Raw genomic sequence first — 22,919 nt, 5'->3', positions numbered from 1 at the left:
GTGAAGCCACGCCCCCGCCTCCGCAGCTCCGCCCCCGCGGGTTCTCCATTGGCCTCCAGGGGGTGGGGATTAGATGGGAGGTGGCCATGGGGCCGCGGCAGGGGTTTGTCCCCTCCTCGGCTTCCGTAGAGGAAGTCGCGCCGACCTGTATCTGGGGTTTCGGTGTCCCCGCCTTCCCGGGGGTCCGGGGTGACATTGCACCGCGCCCCTCACGGGGTCGCGTCGCCACCCCACGCGGACTCCCTGGCTGGCGTGCTTCATCCCTTCGCCTCTCTTGGCCGGGCCCCCACCTCGCCCCCAGCTGCCCAGCCATGGGGGCCGCAGTGTTTTTCGGATGCACTTTCGTCGCTTTCGGCCCGGCCTTTGCGCTTTTCTTGATCACTGTGGCAGGAGACCCGCTTCGCGTCATCATCTTGGTCGCGGGGTGAGTTAAGGGGTTGGGGAGACGCGGGAGGACGCCGAAGAGAGAGATCCAAAAGGGGCTGGAGGAACTGGGGCGAGCTGGGAGCCTGAGAGGGGGAGACAGGTGTCGGAGGTGAAGATTGGAGAGGGTCGAGTCAGGGATCTGGGTGATTCGCCCTTTCCCGCAGTTGGTTTCCGCCTTCCAGAGATCGCACAGATTCCTCCTATACTCCTCCTGCGACGTCCGAGGAGGCCCAAGGCGAAGACTTGGAAGGGGGCTGTGCTGACCTCGGCCGGCCTTAAGGGAGTATCCAGGAATGGATACCTCGCCCTCCTGTCCTCCTACACTCTGGCTCTCATCATTCTGAAGACTCTTTAATCAGATTTCTTACCCTTTCCCTGCGTTCAGATCCCTACAAACTCCCTTGGTGGAGACACCTATCCTATCTCCTCCCTGTCTCCCTGGACAATCCGGAAGTCTAACTTCCACTTTTTATGCTGCAGCCTTGGTTGGTTCCCCTCTTTGATTTCCCTGGTTGCCCCCTCCCCTTGCTTGTCTGATTGCCTTTGTCTTTCCTCAGGGCATTTTTCTGGCTGGTCTCCCTGCTCTTGGCCTCTGTGGTCTGGTTCATCTTGGTCCATGTGACCGACCGGTCAGATGCCCGACTCCAGTATGGCCTTCTGATTTTTGGTGCTGCAGTCTCTGTCCTTCTACAGGAGGTGTTCCGCTTTGCCTACTACAAGCTGCTTAAGTAAGGAGTTGGGGTGGTCTGGAGGGGAGAAGGGCAGAAGACTGAACTATAAGTGGGGCAGCCCTGGGTGGTGGTTTGAACGAGGAGGTACTAAGGGAAGATATTAGAGGGGAAGGCGATTCCTGCCCTCCCTCATGTTTCCCCTATCCCACCCACCCCACCCCACCCCAGGAAGGCAGATGAGGGGTTAGCATCGCTGAGTGAGGACGGAAGATCACCCATCTCCATCCGCCAGATGGCCTATGGTGAGCCAAGGGAGAGGGACTGGAGGAGGGAGTTGGACACTCCTCTCTCCCAGGGAAGTCTCTAAACATCCACATGTCCTAAGCGGCTTCTTGTTTTTCTTCATACCTGACTTCCAAGGAGAGGTGGTCTGGAGGGAGAGTAGGTGTGGGGGAACTGTGACTGGGAATGGGGAGGGATCACTGGTAATAAGGCTATAGTGATCTTTGACATTGATGAAGCCCTCCCTCCCCCCCAGTTTCTGGTCTTTCCTTCGGTATCATCAGTGGTGTCTTCTCTGTTATCAATATTTTGGCCGATGCACTTGGGCCAGGTGTGGTTGGGATCCATGGAGACTCACCCTATTACTTCTTGACTTCAGGTAAGGTCCACTTTCTTTCTTGCCTCCATGCCCCATTCATCCCTGACCCTGATTTGATTTATTGGCCTTCCCTGGGAGACTTCTTTGGCTCAACATCTCAGGAGGCTGGGAGAAGATGAGGGATGTATCTCATCCCCATCTCCCTCCCTGCAGCCTTTCTGACAGCAGCCATTATCCTGCTCCATACCTTTTGGGGAGTTGTGTTCTTTGATGCCTGTGAGAGGAGACGGTACTGGGCTTTGGGCCTGGTGGTTGGGAGTCACCTACTGACATCGGGACTGGTGAGTTGGGGACAGGGGCCTGAGTTAGAGAGAAAAGAACTTAATGGTGAGTGGGATGGAGGGGAAATATATTCTCACTTCTTAACATTTAAAAACTTACCTTGGGAGGAGGCAGAAAGGTGAGTCTTTAGACGTCTCTCACCTCAGCATCAATTGTATAACCTGCTCTGGGGATGCTCTAGGGAGGAGTTTGAATGGATTAGTCAAACTAATACAGATGGCCTGAGGTGAGCAGGAGTGGCAGAAACCTCTGAGGGGGCTGAAAAATCACAAATGCCCTTAACCGTGATGATATCGGTGTTCTGAAGGACTGGGAGATTCGAGTGAGATATCTGGGGGAGATTTGGGTCAAAGGCACAAAGAGAATATGGGGATTAGAGGAAGAATCTAACCTCTTTTCTACTCTTTCCCCCATCCCCAGACATTCCTGAACCCCTGGTACGAGGCCAGCCTGCTGCCCATCTATGCAGTCACTGTTTCCATGGGGCTCTGGGCCTTCATCACAGCTGGAGGGTCCTTCCGAAGTATCCAGCGCAGTCTCTCGTGTAAGGACTGACTACCTGGACTGATCGCCTGACAGATCCCACCTGCCTGCCCACTGCCCGTGACTGAGCCCAGCCCTAGCCCGGGTCCATTGCCCACCATTCTCTGTCTCCTCGTCGGTCTATTCCACCACCTTCAGGGTTTTGCTTTGTCCACTCATGACCTTTAGTCTCTAGGCTTTACCAGGAGCAGTCTGGGTTCAGCCAGTCAGTGACTGGTGGGTTTGAATCTGCACTTATCCCCACCATCTGGGGACCCCCCCCTTGTTGTCCAGGACTCCCCATGTGTCAGTGCTCTGCTCTCACCCTGCCCGAGACTCACCCCCATTCCCCTCTGCAGGCCGACGGCAGGAGGACAGTCAGGTGATGGTGTATTCTGCCCTGCGCATCCCACCCGAGGACTGAGGGAACCTTGGGGGGGACCCCTGGGCCTGGGGTGCCCTCCTGATCTCCTCGCCCTGTATTTCTCCATCTCCTGTTCTGGACAGTGCAGGTTGCCAAGAAAAGGGACCTAGTTTAGCCATTGCTGTGGAGATGAAGTCAATTGGAGGTTCAAGGGTAGACGAGCTCTGAGTTTCCCAGTACCCCCTCCCCTGACTGGATATCTTAAGTCTTTTTCTCAGGTCTGAGGGGAACCATTTCTGGTGTGATAAAGACCCCCAAATTGCCTTTTTCTTTTGAAGCGGGAGGAGGGAGGAAGTATGTGTTAATTCTTCTCCTAACCTCCTTGGACTATATTTTCCCTCCTCAAATTGCTCCTTATGGCTGGGCTTATATCTATCCAGCTTTCCCCTTGGTCCCAGGCTTTGGGGGAAAGGAAGGAAGTGCATGTTTGGGAACTGGTATTACTGGAACTAATGTTTCAACCTCCTTGACCACCAGCATCCCTCCTCTCCCCAAGGTGAACTGGAGGGTGCTGCGGGGAGCTGGCCCACTCCAGAGCTGCAGTGCCACTGGGGGAGTCAGCCTACCGTGACATCGCAGGGAAGGAGGGCAGATTTTTTTCTAGTTTTTAATTGGGGGATGTGGGGGGGGCGGGGAGGTTTTCTATAAACTGTATCATTTTCTGCTGAGGATGGCGTATCCCATCCTTTTAATCAAGGTGATTGTGATTTTGACCAATAAAAAGGACTTTATAATTGTGGGGGAACTTGGCTTTAAAAGGAGGGGATAACATGTTGATTGAGGTTTCTGCCCTCTCATGTCTCTTTTCCAACCTCCCTCCTAACCTGGCAACCTCTCGTTCCCTCCAAGCATAGCTTCGATACAAGGGCAGAAATCTGGGCTGGGGGTCTAACATGTCAGAAGCTCTGGGTTAAGCATTTTCCAGCAGTGGATCTCCCCTTCTCCAGGATTGGGGTAAAAGGAGTTACTCACCCATTCGTCCTTTTCCATACCCTTTGCCCACCTCTGCCATCTGAGGCATTAAGGAATTCTCCCATTCTCAAGAGCCCCCAAAGTAAGGCCAGAGGCGGGGTCGGCAAATTTAATTTCCTAATATATTGAGGGAAAAAAACATAGCAGCAGCAACCCTTTTTCCTAAGGGGAGATCTTGTACTATATCTCGGGACAGGGATACAGAGATGAGGGGGTGGGGGACTTTGGGGCACATCCCCAGCTTCCCCTACAACTAAACACAGTTCACCCTCTGCATTGTCAACATAGGGCTGTCCTTATCTACGTGTTTTGAGAGGCTGAAGGTTCTGTTCTTCCTTGAATGAGAGCCTGTCCATACCTCTGTGTAGGGGCTGTCTGGAGGAAGGAGGGATGTCAGCCTACTTCTACAGTATTTTCTGGCCAGTCCCTGCACCCCACTTTAGAAGCTCCCTGATAGGCGAGGGGAAGCCATCTGTGGTGACCGGGAAGGAGTCTATGCCTCGGTGGCTCGTGCTGAGGTGAAGACCACACTTTTCCGGTTTCCCAGTCTCTTCTTCCTGAAAGGGAGAATGGTTCGTGGAAATGGCTAATGTCCTAGGCGAAACAGATTTGAGGTGGAGTAGGCGAATGCTTTTCAACGCCAAAGAAAAGACTGGAGGAATGGAGAATAGGAACTCACCGAATCTTTCTAGCAATGAAATAAACAGCCAGCAGAAGGCAGAGACAGCCAACCAGGATTCCCACTCCCAGACTCAGCATTTCACCTGGGAGAGATAAAGGTGGAAGGTGTCAGCCTAAGACTAACATAGATATTGAGCTTTTCCCTAACTCACTGAGGAGAACCCTACCCTGCACTCCACCCCTCGATACATGGGTAGGCCTGTCTTACCTGTGGTATACAAGGATCCCACTGTAAGGGAAGAAAACTTGGGTCAGTGAGACTAGATCCCCACCCCAGTTGGGAGTAGCACACTGTGCCAGTACTCGGGGTTGGGGCATGGTTCCCAGTCCAAGCAAGTCCTGGAAATCCCTTCCCCTGTTAGCCTTCTTTTCCTTCCCAGGGGTTCCCTAGTTCCTGCCATTGAGTCCCCCAGTTTCCCGTCTCCTTTTCTGAGCCCTGTACAGTTACCTTGGATGAAAGAAGCAAAGACCGTTCGCTGATTGAGAGGCTGGGGGGCTCGGTAGTTCTGTACCAGGAGCTTAGAGGGCTCCTCTTCCGTGGAGAACAGTGTCTCTTGAAGCTTTTCCAGCTGAGAAGTAGAAGAGTGGGATTAAGGGACAAGTGGCACTCGCTCTCGGGAGTGGGAAAGGGTTTGAGGTTACAGCTATGTCTGCTGTCTCACCTCTCCACCACTCACCTGTTCTATTGAAATCTGGGCCCTTCGACTGAAGACCGTCCAGAGCACACTCTGGTAGCAGGGCGGTGTGGTGAGCGAGCCATTGTAACGGAAGTACTGCGCCAGCAGTGGGGGGAACAACTCTCTCAGGTTGAAGGGAGGCACTGAGGTCTTCTGATCTGGGCAAGAACAGACTAGGACTCATCTCCCTCTCACTGCACCCTCGCTTACCTAGACAGGGCTCCTAGAAGCGAACACCCTACCTACCTCCAGCCCCAACTCACTGCCTCGTTCCAGGCCTCTCAGGCCTTTTTGAGAAATTTCCCTGAAGCCTAATTAATGTTACTTTGTCTTAAGATAGCTTTTTAGGGCTCACCTTTATGCCTGATTTCATGCAAGTGACTCAGAATGTGTTCATAAGCTGGATTCTTAGTCTCACCCACCTGTATGGGGAGGAAAGGGTGAGAGAGTTCGGGATGAGTCCATGTTTGGAGTAAGACACTTGTGTATAGGATAAATAGTCAGAATGGGTTGCTGACTTGTCTTGGGAGGGCGACCAGCAGCACACATGGGCAAAATAGGACTGAGGGATGCAGAGGAAGTGGAGAGAGACCAAGGAGGGATTGGGGGCCACTGACCTCAATGAGGATGCCCAAGACAGCCAGGCCCTGAGGCCTCTGAGCAGCCTCACTTAAGCTTTCGTAGGAATCAGAATCATAATGTACGATGTGGAGCTGAGGGAGGGGAGAGGGAATTGAATCATTTAATGTTTCTCCACCACCCCCTCCCAAAAGCTTTTATCCTAGCCACCACCACCACCTCTAGCACGCCCTAAATCTGTCCCACAGAGCTTGCCCTTTTCCCCCAAGTATGACTTTCCCCAGTTTCCAGATCCTTCCTTTCCCCTGGCACCGACAGTGCCTACCACTGTGTCCTAATCCAGGCTTTGCTCCCTGGTACCTCTGCAGCTGTGGCTTCGCCATTGATCTGGTGCTCTGACCCCCCCAGGGATCCTTTCTGACCCCAGTGCAGGTGGAGCTGGGCAGCTACGTATTTTCGGGGAAGTCCTTCCAGATACAGGGTTGGGGGCAGAGAAAGTTGCACTGTGAGGGAAAGAGAGCGAGTTAGGGTTGGTGGACGAATGTGGATACGTTCCCACCCCTGGGTTGCCACCACTTTGGGGAGATTTGGCCAGCCTTTTCTGTCTCCCTGCACATCACCCACTTCTTCCCATAGGCCACTGCTTTTCTTTTTTCTTTTTGGCCGCACCCTGCGTGCGGCATGTGGGATCTTAGTTCCCCGACCAGGGATCAAACCCGTGCCCCCTTGCAGTGGGAGCTTGGAGTTTTAACCACTGGACCACTGGCTGGAAGTCCTAGCCACTGCTTTTCTCGTAAAGATCTAGTCAATGCTATGATGCTAACCCACCCATAAAGCTTGATCTTACACATTCAGTTCCCACCTTTGGCTACAGGAGCCTGATCCCCATTCTCATGTCTCCAAATTTACAGATGAAACCTTCTGAGAATTTAGAAGTTAGGAGAATGCTTCTTCACTTCTGACTCCTAAGATTGGAACTGGAGCTTATATCTCCTTGGAGGCCTGGTCTTTTTACCTGTGTGGCCATTATTGTGCAGGTCCAAAGGCTCGGTGCCAGGCTCTTCATATCCATGGGGCTGCAGAGGTAGCAACTCAGGGTCAAAAGTCACACTGCCTGTCTGAATGTTGATGGGGGACTGGGCGTTGCTTCCACACTCAGGGTAAGAGGCTGGCCAGTGGTCTTGACCATGTGGACCTGGTGGGGGTTACCACAGACATCTGTCCTGTCCTCCAGCCCCTAACCACCCTTCAGCAACCCTTCACCCAGCTTTACCCGTGTGGAGGCAGAAATGCACTTCTCTCCACCCCAGATGAAGCCCCCAGGTGTGCGGGGCTGGGTGAGCAAGGAGCCCCTCCTGGACTTGCTGCTGCAGTCCCTTCACCTACGCAGAGGCAGTGATGATTCCCCAGCTCTCCTGATGAACGGGGAGCAGTTGCTTTTACTTACTTGTCTTCTTGTTGGAAGACAAGAAAGCTAAATGAGAGGAAGAGGGGATGGATAGAAAGCCCGCATACCCAGAAAGGTGGGATTTGAGTAGGAGCAGGAAAACTGGGGAAATGAAATGGTCCTAGAGAGGTAGGGTCTCCTTGGGGCCCCCCTATCAGGTGGCCTTAAGATTCAGATCTGCTGACTTTCCATCATTCACTTCTTGCTTTCGCACTGGACCTTGCATTGACTCTGGAATTCGGTTTAAGTTATTAATCAGAAACGCAAAGGAATCGGGTTCCACCTCTGCCAGGGTCACAAACTGTCCTGCCGACCTCTTCCTCACCCCTGACCTCAAGCTCTGTCCCAATTCCAGATTCAGGTGGGGGTAGGATCCATCAGGATAGAAAGCGAGCCAGGAGGAGAATTGGCAGCTAAGCTTATGGCGCCTTTCCCCACCCAGTTCCCTTTCCACTCCAGCTCCCTAATTCCCGCACAGATTGACTGAGGACATAACTGGTTTTTCTGCTGAATCAGGGTGTGTGGGATTTGATTGTTAGAACAGCGTCTAGGAATCATATATGTGAAAGCTGGGGCATGGGGAGTCGGGGAAGGAAGGAGCTAGGGTGAGAAGCTGGAGGAAACCTCCCAACCCACGTGGCTAAGTCTTCCCGCCAGGTGAAGAGGTCCCAGTGGGAAAGGGGTGTCGGTAGGCCTTGGGTTCTGCTCTCACCGTCATATGTCCAGTGTTGACCTGCAAGGCAGAATAATTTGAGTTACAGCCAGCGCAGCCTGGGGCAGGGCCCTCCTCCACCCCGCCCCCCTTTCTCCTCCCTCTGCTCTACCACTTCCCAAAGGAAGCCCTGAAACTGGACACCTCGGTGGAAAGGTCGAGGGTGGGGGGGGCCCTATTTAAAATCACCAACCAGGCTGTGCTTGTGCTCGCTGAGTAAAGGGGGAGGAGAAATGAAAAGAGATAAAGCCAGGAGACTAAAATTAACCTGGATCCAAATGTGCAAAATACCCAACCCTCACTTTTCTACAGCCTCTGCCAAGCCAATCTAACTCTTAGAAGATGGGGCTGAGGTGACGGTGTAGGGTTTGGAAGAAAGGGACTGGAACAAAGAGAGGGGCAAGGAGTTCAGCGTGGGCGGGCAGTGCTGCTGAGGGGAGAGGGCCATTATTCCTTTGCTTGGAAGCATTGCACGAAAGAAGGCACTGAGCTGTGAATTAACATTTAAGTTCCTCCTCTGGTCCCAGGAACTCTAAAGGAAACTTTCCCCATCACCAGGAACCTCTGCTCCCTAGATTCCCAGATGGCTGGGGAAGGTGGGAATCGGGCAGGGTCCGCTCCACGTTGAGGGTAGTGGGTGGGCACAGGCCGCCAGGCTGGCAGGGACAAGGATGAAAGTGAAGCGTTGTGTGTGGAAAAGGGCACTGCCAGCTGGGTCACATGCCAGGCTCTCGTGCAGTCCTGTCTCCAGCTAAAAGGTCGGGGGCCTGCTGGTCCAGCTCTCACCCAGGGCCAAACTGCTTCAAGGGGAAAGGGAGGCCTTCCTGTGGGTTGTCTCTGCATTATTCAAACTGCTAGAAACTTTGGAGAAAAATTCTAACTTCCTCCCTGTCTCTCTCTCTCTCTCTCTTATTCCCTTAAACAAACCCCTCAGACTTCTAAGATATCCTTGATCTCATCGTTGGGCTCTTCTCCTGGCCCATCCCTTCGTTCAGACAATTCTGAAAAGCAGGGCAAGGGAGGGCTGGAGGCAGCCTCTCACTCACCAGCTCAGTGGGACACTTCAACAACTCGAATTCCCTGGTTCTGGGCAGGCTGAGAGCCTTGCCCTTCCCCTCCCACCAAATCCTCAGCACAGTAGTTTTACATCTCTTCCTCCTTTTCCCCAATTGGTTCCTTTCTCCTCAGGTGCAATTTACAACTCTCCTCGGCTGGGTGCCCCTCACCATCATCTTCTTTGTGTTCCCCTTCTGCCCTCTAGATACCCCCCTCATCCTGTTCTTCCAACAAATTTTAATTACACACCTGCTATGTGCTAGGCACAGGGATCACAAAAATGAGGGCTAGGGGTTCTGGGGACATTCCTGGAGCACCTCGGCCTGTTCCCCCTCAAGAGTCCATCCTCCTCTCCTGGGAGTTCCTGAAAGTCCTGTGTAAATTGTAAAGGGCCCAAGAGTGTTGACTGTTATTGCTACAGCTTTCAGGAAAAAACGGGAAATTAGTCGCCCCATGGAACCGAGAGGGGACTTTGGCCATGAGGTTCATAGTCAGGGATCAGGGTGTGAGTTTGGCAGGAGGCAGGAGTATTCCCCCCACCCCATCAGTCCTCTATCCTTTCACTCCAGGCCTCTTTGGCTCCCTAATTGGATGAGTTTGTAGATAAAGAAGACCAGGAGGGTTGCCTGGGACCAGGGCAGTGGGGGAAGGAGCTCCGGAGAGAATTTGCAGCCTGCAAAGTGACTCCCGCAGTGTGTGTACACATCCTGACCCAGGCTAGTTTGCCCCCATCCCCACGAACAGCAAGGCTGGAATGGCAAAGGGAAAAGAAGGAAAGTGGTCTCCTCCCCAGTCCTGTCTTTTCCCCTGCATCCCTGAGCCTATTATTCCAGCCCTAGGCTTCCTCTTACACTCCTCCTCCTCCATTAAGCATGCATGGCAACATGTGTACATCAGCACACACAGACACACACACAGACATCCAGATGTACCTACCCCCGTTGGCAGCCAGGGTCCAAATCACCTCTAGCAGGAGCGTGAAGAACAACATGGTATCCCTGGAAGAAACACAAGGTACTGGGAGTTTGGGGACTAGAGGACTAGGGCAGGGAGAGGGGGGAAGAGAGGAGGGGAGAGAGAGAGGCGGAGGGGTGGGGGAGAGAGAAGAGAAGTTTCCTGGAGTTGAGTGTATTTATCTTTTTCTCTTGCTTTCTTTGTGCCTCTGCGGGCTTCCAGGGGATTTGGTTTTCAGTGGGGTACCGTGAGTTTCCGGGTTCCCAGGATAAATCTCTCTCTGCCTCTCTTTCTGCCCTCTCTTTTTTATCTCCCTCTGCAGTCTTCACTCCACTTGCTGGCCAGCTACTTCACAATTGCCTCCCTCTTTTAAGGTGGCTCTGGACGGGTGTACGTGGGGAGTGGGGACTGTCTGGGTTGTTGGCGAACAGCTCCTTAAATAGCCGATTAAGCATGCAGGATGGCCTCGCTCAGAGCGCAGCACAGCGGGTTTCGCAGGGGACCTGGCCCTGGCTCAGGAGCGCAGCTGGGGTGAGCTCTTCCTTCCTCTGCTATTCACACAGACACTGTTGAGAAGGGTGTCCCCTGGAATGGGCGGGGGCAGGAACGGAGGGTTTGGGGGTCCGATCCTCTGGGGTCCCATCCAGCTCCCTCAGGGCTTCTTATTCCCCATCTGGCTTCTCCTCTGAGGAGCAACTCCCTGGATGGTGTAGGGCAGATGGTGGGAGGACCCGTTCCCCACGCCCTGCAGAATGTGAGTGCCCTGGAATAGGAAGAGTGCAGAGTTAGGAGAGAGGTAAACGAGAAGGAGCTGGGAGACTCAGGGTGCGGGTGGAGGGGAGGAAGTCAAGGACCAGAACGTGGGGTGTGGAAAATAAGGAAGAGAAGTGAGGCAAAGGGAATTCGTTTGGAGCGATCTCCTTCTCCTGCGCCTGTCACCACCGGCTTCCCACGGTGAGGCTGGGTCCACGTGCCTGTGTGGCCTGGGAGGGGGGTGGTTTTGTTTGCTGAATAAAGCCCATTTGTGTGCCCAGCGGGGGGCGGGGCTGCAGCAACACCCTGGAGAGACAGCGGCTCCAACTGTGAGGCCCAGCCATCTCCCTCCCCAGGGAGCCCAGATCTAGGGCGGCTTTTGTCACCAAAGAGGACACTGACCCCTGGCACGGTGGCCAGGGCAGGAGGAGAGACGGGGTGACCTTAGAAACAATCACTACCACCATCAGAAAAAAGGCGGACTCCAGGGCAAGAGAGGGGAGGGAGCAGAGAGAGACCATGTGATCCTGTTGGAGTGGAAGAGGGGCCCAGGGTCTTCCCTCCTGCCCAACAAAGGGCTGAGGCAGGACTTTTGGGACTGAGTGAAACCTGCCACCAGAGAACTGGGCAAGTGGAGCATAGAGGCTGCCGAGTCTCAGGAATGTGGGCTGGTGTTTGTTCCCCCACGGGACTGGAAATCCCGATTGGAATGTACATCCTAAATCCCTCACTACAGAATGTGAAACCCAAAGATAACTTCAGGCCAGACTTTGAAATCTCTTTTTCCTGATACCCTTCACCGGAGTCACAGCCAGAAAGATGCACCCGTTTGAGCTCCTTCTGCCCTCCTTGCTTCTGCCAAGTAGCAATAAATAGCCAAAACAAAGGGAGCGGAAGCTAAATAAGGGTGCAGGATAAAAGCCAAGTGAACAGAATAATGCATCTGCTAGATCATCAGCCCCTGCAGAGACAGGAGCCTACCATGCTTTTCTGTCCACTGTGGTTGATCTGCAAAGCAAAACCATTTTGCAGATGTCATTTCCTTTTTAATTCTTTCATCACCCTCCGAATTACTTTTCCCTTACAGATAAGTTTTATGTTTCAATGTTCCCCCAAAGCCCCACTCATCCCATCTAAGAAGAAGAAAAGGCTTAAAGTGTAAATTATACTTCCTGGGAATCAGGACAGTTAACACAGAGGAACAGAAAAAAGAAAGAAAGCAGAGACATCTTTTGCAAGGTAGGAAAGAAGAGGCCCGGACAGAATGACCTCTGCCAGGACAGAGTTCCCCTGGAGTGTCTGGGGCTGTGATGCAGCCTCCCAAGGTAGGTAACGTGTCTTACCAGGCGCCACCTCCTGGTTGTCTATGAATTTTTTAATTTTTAAAGTTTCAATTCAAAATGTTTTGTGTGTGATTCCTTCTGGGAAGTGTTTCACTACTGGTGGGCTTTGGCATTTTGCCTACACAACTGAATAATGTTTCACAAAGATGTCTTAGCCCCAAATCAGCATCTTCCCACTTCTGAGTGAGCAGTCCCTCCAGGCCCTCATGCTTCCCAAAAGGACGAAGGCCCTGGTATCTAGGAGAGAGGCGGAAAGGAGGCAAACTCCAGGCACTTGCCTTTATTTATTTATTTTTTAAAATTTTTATTGGAGTTACCTTTATTTTTACCTTTGGCTTTACTGTGGATATTCCTGTTGTCACCAGGCTGATTTGGAGTAGTGTCAGGAGGACCCCTACATGTTAAAATAAAAAAACGCCCCCACAGTTGCTACTCAAACTCTGACGCCTTTGTTTTAATTCCTACTTCTCCCTCTAGCCCTTTGCTCACTCTGGGGTTGGCTGAAACCCTGCTAAAACCAAGTTCTGCTGCCTTCTGGCGCCATCTCCTGTCCTTCCAAATGCAGTGAAATATGAACCAGTCAGAGAGTCAAAGGTATCCAAGTGTGGTGACTTTTGGGTTTGTTTTTTCTTGCCTTGTTTTATTTATTTATTTACTCGGCTGTGCCGGGTCTTAGTCGCGGCACGTGGGATCTTTGTTGTGGCATGCATGTGAGATCTAGTTCCCTGACCAGGGATCGAGCTTGGCCCCTCTGCATTGGGAGCGTGGAGTTTTAAGCACTGGACCACAACGTAAGTCCCAAGGGTTTGTTTCTTTCTTAAGAGGTCCTTTTTTTTCTTTTTAATAAATTTATTTATTTATTTATTTTTGGCTGCGTTGGGTCTTCCTCTAGCTGCGGCGAGCGTGGGCTACTCTTCGTTACGGTGCATGGGCTTCTCATTGCGGTGGCTTGTTGCAGAGCACGGGCTCTAGGCGCGTGGGCTTTAGTAGTTGTGGCACGCAGCCTCAGTTGTTGTGTCTTGAGGGCTTCAGTAGTTGTGGCTCACGGGCTCTAGAGTGCAGGCTCAGTAATTGTGGTGCACGGGCTTAGTTGCCCCGCGGTATGTGGGATCCCGGACCAGGGCTCGAACCCATGTTCCCTGCATTGGCAGGCTGATTCTTAACCACTGCTCCACCAGGGAAGTCCCTTAAAGGGTCCTTTCTTAAAAGGATATTTAAACTTACTAAATACGGTAAATAGTCTAAAACACCTTGCAGTAACCCACTAAGTGCTCTGAGTTTGTGTGGTGGGGAATATGAGAGTTCAGCGAGGGAGGGAGGCAGATCAAAAGGAAAGAGGAATGGTCAACACAGAAATTTGCTCAAACAGTACAGGTGGTGACTAATTGCCTAGAAGAGAGAATCTATGAGGAGACAGAATTAGATGGATTCAGTTTCCTAAAAGGGCAAGCAACTTTGCGCCGTGAGTAACATAGTAACACAGAGTAGTAACATAGAGTAACATAGTAACATAGAGATAGTCTATTTGGATAATCACATTTATTATCACACGCTTGTCTTCTAACACACTGGTACTGAAGGCCCTTAAGCAAACACAAAAGCTTTCAAGAATTAAAGTCAAAGTAATTTGGGGGAGGGGCTGGTCAGAACTCTGGATCATTTTCTCAGTTTTCCAGTTCACATCGCATGACAGATGCAGTATGAGAATCTTGTAGACAGAAGACAGGTCAAAGTTTGTGGTCTGAAATGTTGCAACTTTAATTAAAAAGGAGTAACTTTGTGTCATGCATTGATTCCATGCTCAGAACACTGCCTGGTACATAAATATTTGCTGATTGAATGAATGAGTCTAGTCACTGGAATATTTATTTACTTTCTTTCTGCCTTTTCCCAGAATTTTAGGCCAGGAGGGTCCTCAGGCATCATTTCAACTCTCTTGTTATACCCTATAAAGACTGAGTTTTGAAGGATTTATGGATTCTCCCATGGCTAGTCATAGAGCTGCTAAGCTAAACCAGAAAAAGGACATAGGCGCCATTGAACTTTCTCTTTTTGGTTTTCAAACGTCATTGTACATCAGAATCACCTGGAAAGCCTGTTAAAATTCGGATTTCTGGGCCTCTGACCGAAGGTTTCTGATTCTGTAGGTTTGGAGTATGTCCAGAGATTTGCATTTTTTGATAGGTAAAAAGTAGATTTATTAATAACGCTTTGTAAAGAGGTTGGAGGAAAATGGGGCACAAGAGGATGGTCATGTCCCAGGTCTTGGGCAAGTTCCTGGGACAGGCTGCCAAGTGAGGGTCCTTGGCTTCACTCAGGAAAGAATTCAAGAGGGATTCTTGAATCCCTGAAAGTGAAAGCAGAGAGACACATTCCATAGGCAGAATGTGGTCCTTCTCAGAAGGTGAGAATGGCCCAGAGACTTGCATTTCTAATAGGTCCCCTGGTGACCTGTTAGATGGTACTGGTCTGAGGGCCCACACTTGAGAATCAGTGCTCTACACCTATTGGAGGAGCAGAGGTGGTAAGGAGTTTGCTTTTTCTTTCTTTTTTTTGCCGCACGGCCTGGCTTGATCTTAGTTCCCCAGCCAGGGACTGAACCTGGGCCACGGAAGTGAAAGCACCAAGACCTAACCACTGGACTGCCAGGGAATTCCCAGGAGTTTGCCATTCTTTGTAGAGATTCCAGCCATCTGGAGTTGTTCTTGCAGTCCCTTCTGCAAAGGTTAGCGACAATACTTTCACTAGTTTACAAACATATATTGAGTACTTCTAGGTGCTAGGCAACATGGCAGGCCCTAGAAAGAAAAAATTAATGACATAATCCCAGCCCTCAAGAACTTCACAATCTCTTTAGGGGATGCAGATCCCTTACCCAATTACTAGAATACAACAGTGAGAAGTTCTAAATAGTGGTAGAACAAAGTGTTATGTGAACCAAGGGGGGTGGACAATTGGCAGTGAGATTTTCTTTAGCTGATGTCAACAATCTTTCCACAGGATGGGTGCGTAACCAGGGCCTATAGTTATATATGAGAACAGAAAAAGTGCACTCCACAGCAGGCAGACCCATGCTTCACTGTCTCTGAGATGACGCCAAAGGATACGTTATGTCAAAGCAGGATTCTCCTTATTATATTTAATAAACTGCTTCCTCTGCAAGGAAGGATATCATGGTGCCCTGGAATTATAATAATTTGTTCCATCTACTCTGGTGGCCTCCTTATTCTGCCTGACTTCTCCCTTTTCTTTTTATTCTCTACCATTCATCTAACTCAAATGAAGGTTGTGTTCCAACCCAAGCAAAAGACAGTAACACTTATGCCACTTCCCTTCAATAGTGAGAAGATTCTAGTTAAAGATATTTTTCTTTGTTTTTTAAAGAATTGTTATGTCTGAATTGCTATAGGAATAGGAATCAGATGATAATATAGCAAAATCTTGTGACGATGGTAGCTTATTACTGGTTTAATCATCCCCCAAATAAGAAGTCTGTTCTCAGATCAGATTGTGACAAATGATTTGGGTTTTCTTTGAAACCTTAAAGGAGAAGAGCTTGCTGTGCTTTCATCGACATTTTATTTGCTTCAAAATATCTATACTTCTTTTTTTTTAAAAAGAGCATGAGGGCTTCCCTGGTGGCACGGTGGTTGAGAGTCCGCCTGCCGATGCAGGGGACACGGGTTCGTGCTCCGGTCCGGGAGGATCCCACGTGCCGCAGAGCGGCTGGCCCCATGAGCCATGGCCGCTGAGCCTGCGCGTCCGGAGCCTGTGCTCCGCAACGGGAGAGGCCACAACAGCGAGAGCCCCGCCTACCGCAAAAAAAAAAAAAAAAGAGCTTGAGTCTTGAAAGGTAAAGTGGCTTGGCTGGGGTCATGTAGAAATATTACTAGGACAAAGCAGCAGGCTCTGACAGACCCACCACTCAAAATGTAAGATACTTTAAAAACAAAACCAAAAAAAACCTTTAAAGGAAACAGATGACATTTTTGACTCTGGCTGCTTCTGCCTCAGTTAATTCCCTGTAGCTGGTGGGGAGTCATTGCTTTGAGGAGGAAATACAAATACAAAACCAACAAACCTTTTTTTTTTTTTTTAAAGGTTCGAGTCATTTGTAAGGCAATACCTGCAAAAGTGAAATGCAGTTATTTATGAGCTCATAGATCCTGCATTCTCCCCATTTTTCTACCATCAAACATGCTTATTGTTTCATGTATTACATATATTTTATTTAAATAGCACCATCACTGGCTGGTTACAAATCCATGCACATTGGCAAGAATTTCTTTTTGTTCCTTTTTTAAAAAATAAAAAGGAAATGTTGGAGTTGGCTCCAGAATGGTAGAGAATATCAGATCTTAGCAATGGCTTGTCACTTTTCCTCTTAATTATTATTTTACAATATACAAATAATACCTGATTATTTTAAGGAAAAGAGAAGATTCCAAAAAGCAAAAAAGAAAAATAACATCACTCAAAATTCTCCTAATTAGAGATAACCACTGTTACCATTCTACTTACAATCTTTTTTCTATGACGCTATATCTAAATGCATATATTTTGTGTGTATAAATATTATTTTTTTTACAAAAATAGGACCAAGCTATATACATAATGGGCCTATAACCTTTTTTCTTGACACTACTTTGTGAACATTCTTCTATGTCAATAAATATATATCCCTGTCAGCAATTTAAACTGCATAGTATTGTATAGTAGAAACCCAATGTGTTTAACTAATCCTCTGCCTTTGGACTGGTAGGTGTTTTTCATTTTTTAAAAAATTTTTACCTATGACAAACAATACTTCAATCAGAATATTCTTGTTCATATATATTTACACATTTGTCCAACTCTTTCCTAGAAGTAGAATTGAAAGAGGGTGTATACTTTTCAAAAAAACTCTTTATTATGAAAAATTTCAAACTCATTCCTTTTGTTAAAATCAGGTTTCTGGAGGTGTAATTTACATGGAGTAAAATTCACCCTTCTTTTTTTTGCGGTACGCGGGCCTCTCACTGTTGTGGCCTCTCCCATTGCGGAGCACAGGCTCCGGACGCGCAGGCTCAGCGGCCATGGCTCATGGGCCCAGCTGCTCCGTGGCACGTGGGATCTTCCCGGACCAGGGCACGAACCCGTGTCCCTTGCATCGGCAGGCGGGCTCTCAACCACTGCACCACCAGGGAAGCCCCACCCTTTTTAGTGTAGAGTTCTGTGAGTTTTGACAAATGCATAAAGCCGTGTAACCACCATCATAATCAGGACATCACCCTGTCCCGGACATAATTCCTGATCTGTTTCTCACCCTATAAGTTTGCCTTTTCCAGAATGTCTTATGTATTAAATTATACAGCATGTAGCCTTTTGAGTCAGGTTTCTTTCACTCAGCATTCATTCATGTTGTTGCGTATCAGGAGTTTGCTTCATTTTACTGCTGAGTTTTTCTGTTATACAGTTGTACACAGTTGGTTTATCCATTCACTAGTTGAAGAATATGTGGGCTGTTTTTAGTTTTCAGGAACCACAAGTAAAACCACTATAAACATTCAAGTACAGGTTTTTGAGTGGACGTATGTTTTTATTGTTCTTAACTAAATACCTAGTGCTGGGTCGTGTGGTAAGTGTATGTTTAACTTTGTGAAAACTGCCGAACTGTTCTTCATAGTGTTTTTTATTCCCACCAGCAGTGTTTGAGAGCTCTGGTTGCTCCAGCACTTGATACAGTCAGTTGAAAAAAAAGTAGCCAATCTAATAGGTGTGTAGTGATATTTCATTTTGGGTTTAATTTGGGGTGTGTACTATTTATTTATTTTTGGCTTCGTTGGGTCTTCGTTGCTGTGCATGGGCTTTCTCTAGTTGCGGCGAGCGGGGACTACTCTTCGTTGCGGTGTGCGGGCCTTTCATTGCGGTGGATTCTCTTGTTGTGGAGCACAGGCTCTAGGTGTGTGGGCTTCAGTAGTTGTGGCATGAGGGCTCAGTAGTTGTGGCTCGCGGGCTTTAGAGCACAGGTTCAGTAGCTGTGGCACATGGGCTTAGTTGCTCCGTGGCATGTGGGATCTTCCCGAATCAGAGCTCAATCCCGTGTTCCCTGCATTGGCAGGCGGATTCTTAACCACTGCGCCACCAGGGAAGCCCTGTTTCTTCTGTTTTAGCCCTATGCTCACCCTCATCTTCAAGGATTCTTAGTGTTTCCAAATTCAAAATCTTTGTGGGGTTCTACAGTGTAAATCAGTTTGTCTCTCAATCTCCTGCAGGCAGTAAGGTTTCAACTTTCTCCTCTCTGCTAAGACAATTACCTCTAGTCTAATGGGGTCTCTGAGGGGGTCCCAATAATAGCATTCCTTCTTTGTGCAAGCATCCTGAACAAGTTGAGAAATAAAGCAAAAAGTAAATATGGAGGTCAACATATCTCCTTTGTTACTGTTGGAGGCCAGATTGGAGGATGCAGCTTAGTTTGACAGTCAGTGGGCCTGCTAACTGTACCCCAGAATCAGGCAGCCTGGATTGGGGCAGACCTCAGTGTGGAGGAACACAGCAGAATGTGTGTTCTGATGAACAGGCTCTCTCTCCCAGGAACACAGAGGATGGAAGGAAGTGGAATACTCCACTTAGGGTGGATGAACAAAGGACTGGGAGAGGCCCAGCTGTACTAACTGAGCTCTTTTTTTTCAAGAAGGAAAACATCAGAAGTGAGGAGAAAGACTTTCTGAACTACATGGTTCATCAGCTTCACAGATTCCATAATTTTGTTGGGCTCTCTCATCAACTGTCTTCTACTTGTTCAGTCTCTTTGTCATTTTGGGTTTAAGTTTATTCCTTCAAAGTCATTTTAGTAGGTTTGGGAAAGAATGGAGGTAAGTATGTACTATATTAAATTCTCCATGTTTAACTAGAAGTTTCAAGTTATTTTTTGAAAGTTACCTTGTTATCAAGGTTACACATTTTTTTTAAGGTAACTATTATCTGTGCTACTGGAGAAATGCAATGATGCAATAATTCTTAGAGTGCAAAATCTCTAAATCATTTCTATTTGATATTGCAATATAGATTTATTTCTAGGAGACTTACTCTCCCAATTTTGTTTTACTTTGACTAATGTTAAAACTGTTTTGTACTCCCTTTGTACACCTCATAAAGAGGTGACTCAAACTGGGGAATATCAACCTAGAATTTTATCCTTTTGCAGATATTTCCTAGAATTTGGTATTCATACAGCAAAACTCAAGAGTTTATTGTAATGGTATGCTTCCCTTTTCGCCACTCACTGAAAATCCCTACAGAGAAAAGGTTCCCAAATTAAAGAAAGAATGAGATTGGAAAAAACCTGGAAAATGTGTGGCAGTTCAATCATTTTATAGTATTCATGGTGCCAATCAAACCCTTTTCTCAAAAAAAATCTGATAAATATCTTCAACTAAATTAAAATTTAGTGGAGTTCTTACATCTCAACAGGGGTCATAAGATTGAATATCTATGTGTGGCATTTTGGGCATTAATGGGGTAAGAATATTTTAGGGAGCAGAACATTTTGTGTACATGAATTAAACAGGATTATAATGGTCACCTTCGGAAAAAGATGTGAACTTTGATCAGAGGAACCGGGTTTCAGATTCATCCTCACAAAGCACTAATCGTAGGACCTTGAGTGTATCCCTAGTTTTGCTATTGTTTAGTTATCCATTGCTAACAAATCACCTCAAAACTGAGTAGTTTAAAATAACAACCGTGGGGCTTCCCTGGTGGTGCAGTGGTTGAGTGGTTGAGAATCCACCTGCCAATGCAGGGGACATGGGTTCAATCCCTGGTCCAGGAAGATCCCACATGCCGCGGAGCAACTAAGCCCGTGCGCCACAACCACTGAGCCTGTGCTCTTGAGCTCGCGAGCCACAACTACTGAGCCCGCGTGCCGTGACTACTGAAGCCCACATGCCTACAGCCCGTGCTCTGCAACGAGAAGCCACTGCAATGAGAAGCCCGTGCACGGCAACGAAGAGTAGCCTCTGCTCGCTGCAACTGGAGAAAGCCTGCGTGCAGCAGCGAAGACCCAACACAACCAAAAAAAACAAACAAAAAAAAACCCAAAAAAACCCCACAACAACAACTGTGCTGGGAACTCCCTGGTGGTCCAGTGGTTAGGACTTGGTGCTTTCACTGCCAGGCCCAAGTTCAGTCCCTGGTCAGGGAACTAAGATCCTGCAGGCCGTGCGGTGTGGCCGGGAAAAAAAAAAACCAAAACCATGCTTTATTTACTTAAGATTCTGAAATTTGGGCAGGGCATGGTAGAATGGCTCATCTCCACTCCACATGATGTTGGCTGGGACAGCTTGACAAGGGCTGGACGATCCAAGATGGCTTCACTCACATGGCTGGGACCTCCACGGGGGCGGCTGGGACAGCTTGGGGGATGTCTGGGCTCTCTTTCTCTTTATAGTCTCTCATCCTCTAGGGCCTCTCTCTAAATATGGCCTCTCTCTCCAGCAGCCTAGTTGAACTTCTTTATTTGAGAACTGATCCCTAAGAGAGCAAAAACAGAAAATACCAGGCCTCTTAAGGGCTAGGCCCAGAACTTGCACAGTGTTATTTCCACTACATTCTATTGGTGAAAGCAAATCACAAAGCTATCCCAGATTCAACGGGAGGGGAAATACACTCCACTTCTTGATGGGATGAGTGCCATATATGCACAGGGTGGGAGAAATCATCCATGGCCATCTTTGGAGACAATTTACCCCACCATTTAGCCACAATAAACTTCCTTTTTTTCCTTTGGAAAGGTAGCTCATTTTAGATAGTTATAGATATAGGTATAGATATAGATATAGAGATATATAGCCCTTAACTCTAAGATCCTATACAAATATAACAACTTACTTTGCCTTGACGGGTGTTGACCTGGAAGCTTTTCACAGAATATTAGCACAATGAGCCTGTAGAATTGTTCATATTCTTTGAGTATTGATCATCTATCCTGGTGCCAAGAGGGGCAGTAGCGACCCTGTTGGATGGTTTTCTGGGATTTCTCAGAGGTATGGGTAGGAAAAGTTTCTCGTGGTTCTAAATCAGCCTGAACTCTGGAGAAAATGCACTGGCATTAGTTGCACCAGCTTAGTTTTGTCTTGAGACTGCGAATTAACTAGTTTGGAAAACGGAAAGGTAAAAAGTTAAGAGGAAGAGAAGTTTGCAGTTATCCTTAGCTCCTATTACTTATTCCTCAAGAAGGCATCAACCAAACTCTGTATTTCCTAATGGAAGTATGAATTTAAACTACCATCTCAGAGTTATTTGAGACATAATCAATTACTGAACACGTCTTGAGTACCCACTGTGTGCTCAGCACTGTGCTAAGGCCTGTGAGTGATGCCAGAGGAAACCAAGTTACTGACTTGGTTTTTCTCTAGGAAATTCCAATCTGGTTGGGCAAATTGAATTAGATAACACCTATGAGACGTTGCAAGGCAGCATAGGATAAACGCTGAATACGTTTAATAAGTCCTAAGGATTCAGAGGAGGTAAAAATCATTTTGGTTAAAGTAGAAGAACAGCATAAGCAAAACTAAAAACTAAAAAGAGTAGAATGACTATCACCAGTACAGAGCAAAAGGGCACTAGTGAGTCTTGATCAGAAAAATGTGATCGAGGGGGTTGTTCAAGTTACAATTGCTGTATAACAACTCCGAATTTAGAGGTTTAAATGATCATTTTATTCTCTCTCATGGTTTTTGTGGGACAGGAATTGGGGACAGGTTCAGCTGGGTGGTCTGGCTCTGGATTTCTTATGTGGTTGCAATCAGACAGTGGCTGGAGCTGGAAACAGTGGGGCCTGGAGAAACTGAGGGCTGGCTGGGTACCTCTCACCTCTCCATGTAGGCTGGAGGCTTCTCCATGTAGTTTCTCCCATAGGTCAGTTTGGGCTTTCTCAGAGGGTAGCTATGTGGAGAGGGGCTCTGTCACATGTTTGGTTCCCTAGGAACTCAACTGTGAGATGGAAATAGCATTCGGGATATTTACTGATATTTTCAGGGGAATGCTCTTGGGACCAATACCTGTGGAAGGGAGGAGAAGGAAGCAGGATTAAGCTGTGGGAGAAACTGAATGGCAATGCAGTCCAACAAAATTCTCAGTCAACCCCTGGGGGTGCTCTAGAGCTGGATGAATGAGTTTTGTCAGGGAAAAAGGGCTGGCTGGGCCTTTATACCCCCGTGTTGATCACTCACTGGATGTAGGATGCCCCCAGAAGGAGGTATAACCTTGGGCAAGGCAACTTTCTTCAGCTGAGGCAACCCCTACAAGTACTGACAGCTGAAGGTCATCTTCCGGCAGTACTCCCAGTACCATGGAATAAGTCCTCGTTCCTGAAGGAAAATCTGGGTGGTGCATCACAGTGTTGGCTATAGCCCCAAACAGATCTGTGGCTTTCAGTAGAAGGAGTTGGTCCTCTTGTACCCACCTGACACAGAGGCAGTTGGGGAAAAAATACTCCAAACTCAGTCTCCTGCAGACTTCCAATTTCCTGTCAGTGCCCCTCCCCCATGGACCAAATGCAGGAAGTCATAGGACTGGATGCAGTTCACGTGGGTTTTGGGTAGCAGAGCAGGGTGGAGAAGGGTGAAGAGTGGATCTGGAGAGGCAACAGAAGATATTCGGCAGCGGAAATGACTTTAGTTTTTGAACGTTAAAGATGTTGAGTTAATAATATCCTGATGCATGCTTCTTATTGGTGCATTAAAGGAGGGTTCTGAACTGTCCTCTCATTCATTCC

The 22,919-nt window shown here is 48.4% G+C and overlaps 2 protein-coding genes across 4 annotated transcripts; one reads left to right on the top strand and one right to left on the bottom strand.

Moving 5' to 3' along the window:
* The first annotated feature begins 94 nt into the window (after window positions 1-94).
* APH1A (aph-1 homolog A, gamma-secretase subunit) lies at window positions 95-3,720 on the top strand. Of its 2 annotated transcripts, XM_067727625.1 has the most exons (7): window positions 102-424; window positions 984-1,154; window positions 1,326-1,399; window positions 1,636-1,758; window positions 1,912-2,039; window positions 2,461-2,584; window positions 2,922-3,720. In XM_067727625.1, the coding sequence occupies exons 1-7, from the start codon at window positions 312-314 to the stop codon at window positions 2,984-2,986; spliced, it is 798 nt and encodes a 265-aa protein (XP_067583726.1). In that variant the 5' UTR covers window positions 102-311; the 3' UTR covers window positions 2,987-3,720. The 2 variants fall into 2 exon arrangements, with proteins under 2 accessions (XP_067583727.1, XP_067583726.1); XM_067727626.1 differs by lacking the exon at window positions 1,912-2,039 and having other exon boundaries at window positions 95-424.
* Window positions 3,721-4,053: 333 nt separating this feature from the next.
* On the bottom strand, window positions 4,054-11,028 carry CA14 (carbonic anhydrase 14). Of its 2 annotated transcripts, none has more exons than XM_067727627.1 (12): window positions 10,311-11,028; window positions 10,047-10,150; window positions 8,055-8,075; window positions 6,911-7,090; window positions 6,256-6,398; window positions 5,934-6,029; window positions 5,672-5,738; window positions 5,317-5,474; window positions 5,088-5,208; window positions 4,848-4,868; window positions 4,638-4,722; window positions 4,054-4,515 (listed from the first exon to the last, which is right to left on the bottom strand). In XM_067727627.1, the coding sequence occupies exons 2-12, from the start codon at window positions 10,099-10,101 to the stop codon at window positions 4,452-4,454; spliced, it is 1,011 nt and encodes a 336-aa protein (XP_067583728.1). In that variant the 5' UTR covers window positions 10,102-10,150; window positions 10,311-11,028; the 3' UTR covers window positions 4,054-4,451. The 2 variants fall into 2 exon arrangements, with proteins under 2 accessions (XP_067583728.1, XP_067583729.1); XM_067727628.1 differs by having other exon boundaries at window positions 10,047-10,108.
* Window positions 11,029-22,919: the final 11,891 nt, after the last annotated feature.

The sequence above is a fragment of the Pseudorca crassidens genome, chromosome 2 (assembly GCF_039906515.1).
Source record: "Pseudorca crassidens isolate mPseCra1 chromosome 2, mPseCra1.hap1, whole genome shotgun sequence".
In the NCBI taxonomy this organism is placed as follows: domain Eukaryota; kingdom Metazoa; phylum Chordata; class Mammalia; order Artiodactyla; family Delphinidae; genus Pseudorca; species Pseudorca crassidens.
This window is presented reverse-complemented; position numbering and strand designations above follow the sequence as displayed.

Excerpts from the sequence above, each read along its gene's own strand:
- APH1A (XM_067727625.1), top strand. The coding sequence starts at position 312 with ATGGGGGCCGCAGTGTTTTTCGGATGCACTTTCGTCGCTTTCGGCCCG. Across the intron at positions 1,155-1,325 it reads GCCTACTACAAGCTGCTTAA|GAAGGCAGATGAGGGGTTAG; the intron begins GTAAGGAGTTGG and ends ACCCCACCCCAG. Across the intron at positions 2,040-2,460 it reads ACCTACTGACATCGGGACTG|ACATTCCTGAACCCCTGGTA; the intron begins GTGAGTTGGGGA and ends CCCCATCCCCAG.
- CA14 (XM_067727627.1), bottom strand. The coding sequence starts at position 10,101 with ATGTTGTTCTTCACGCTCCTGCTAGAGGTGATTTGGACCCTGGCTGCC. Across the intron at positions 8,076-10,046 it reads GACCCTGGCTGCCAACGGGG|GTCAACACTGGACATATGAC; the intron begins GTAGGTACATCT and ends TCTGCCTTGCAG. Across the intron at positions 5,739-5,933 it reads TCTTGGGCATCCTCATTGAG|GTGGGTGAGACTAAGAATCC; the intron begins GTCAGTGGCCCC and ends CTCCCCATACAG.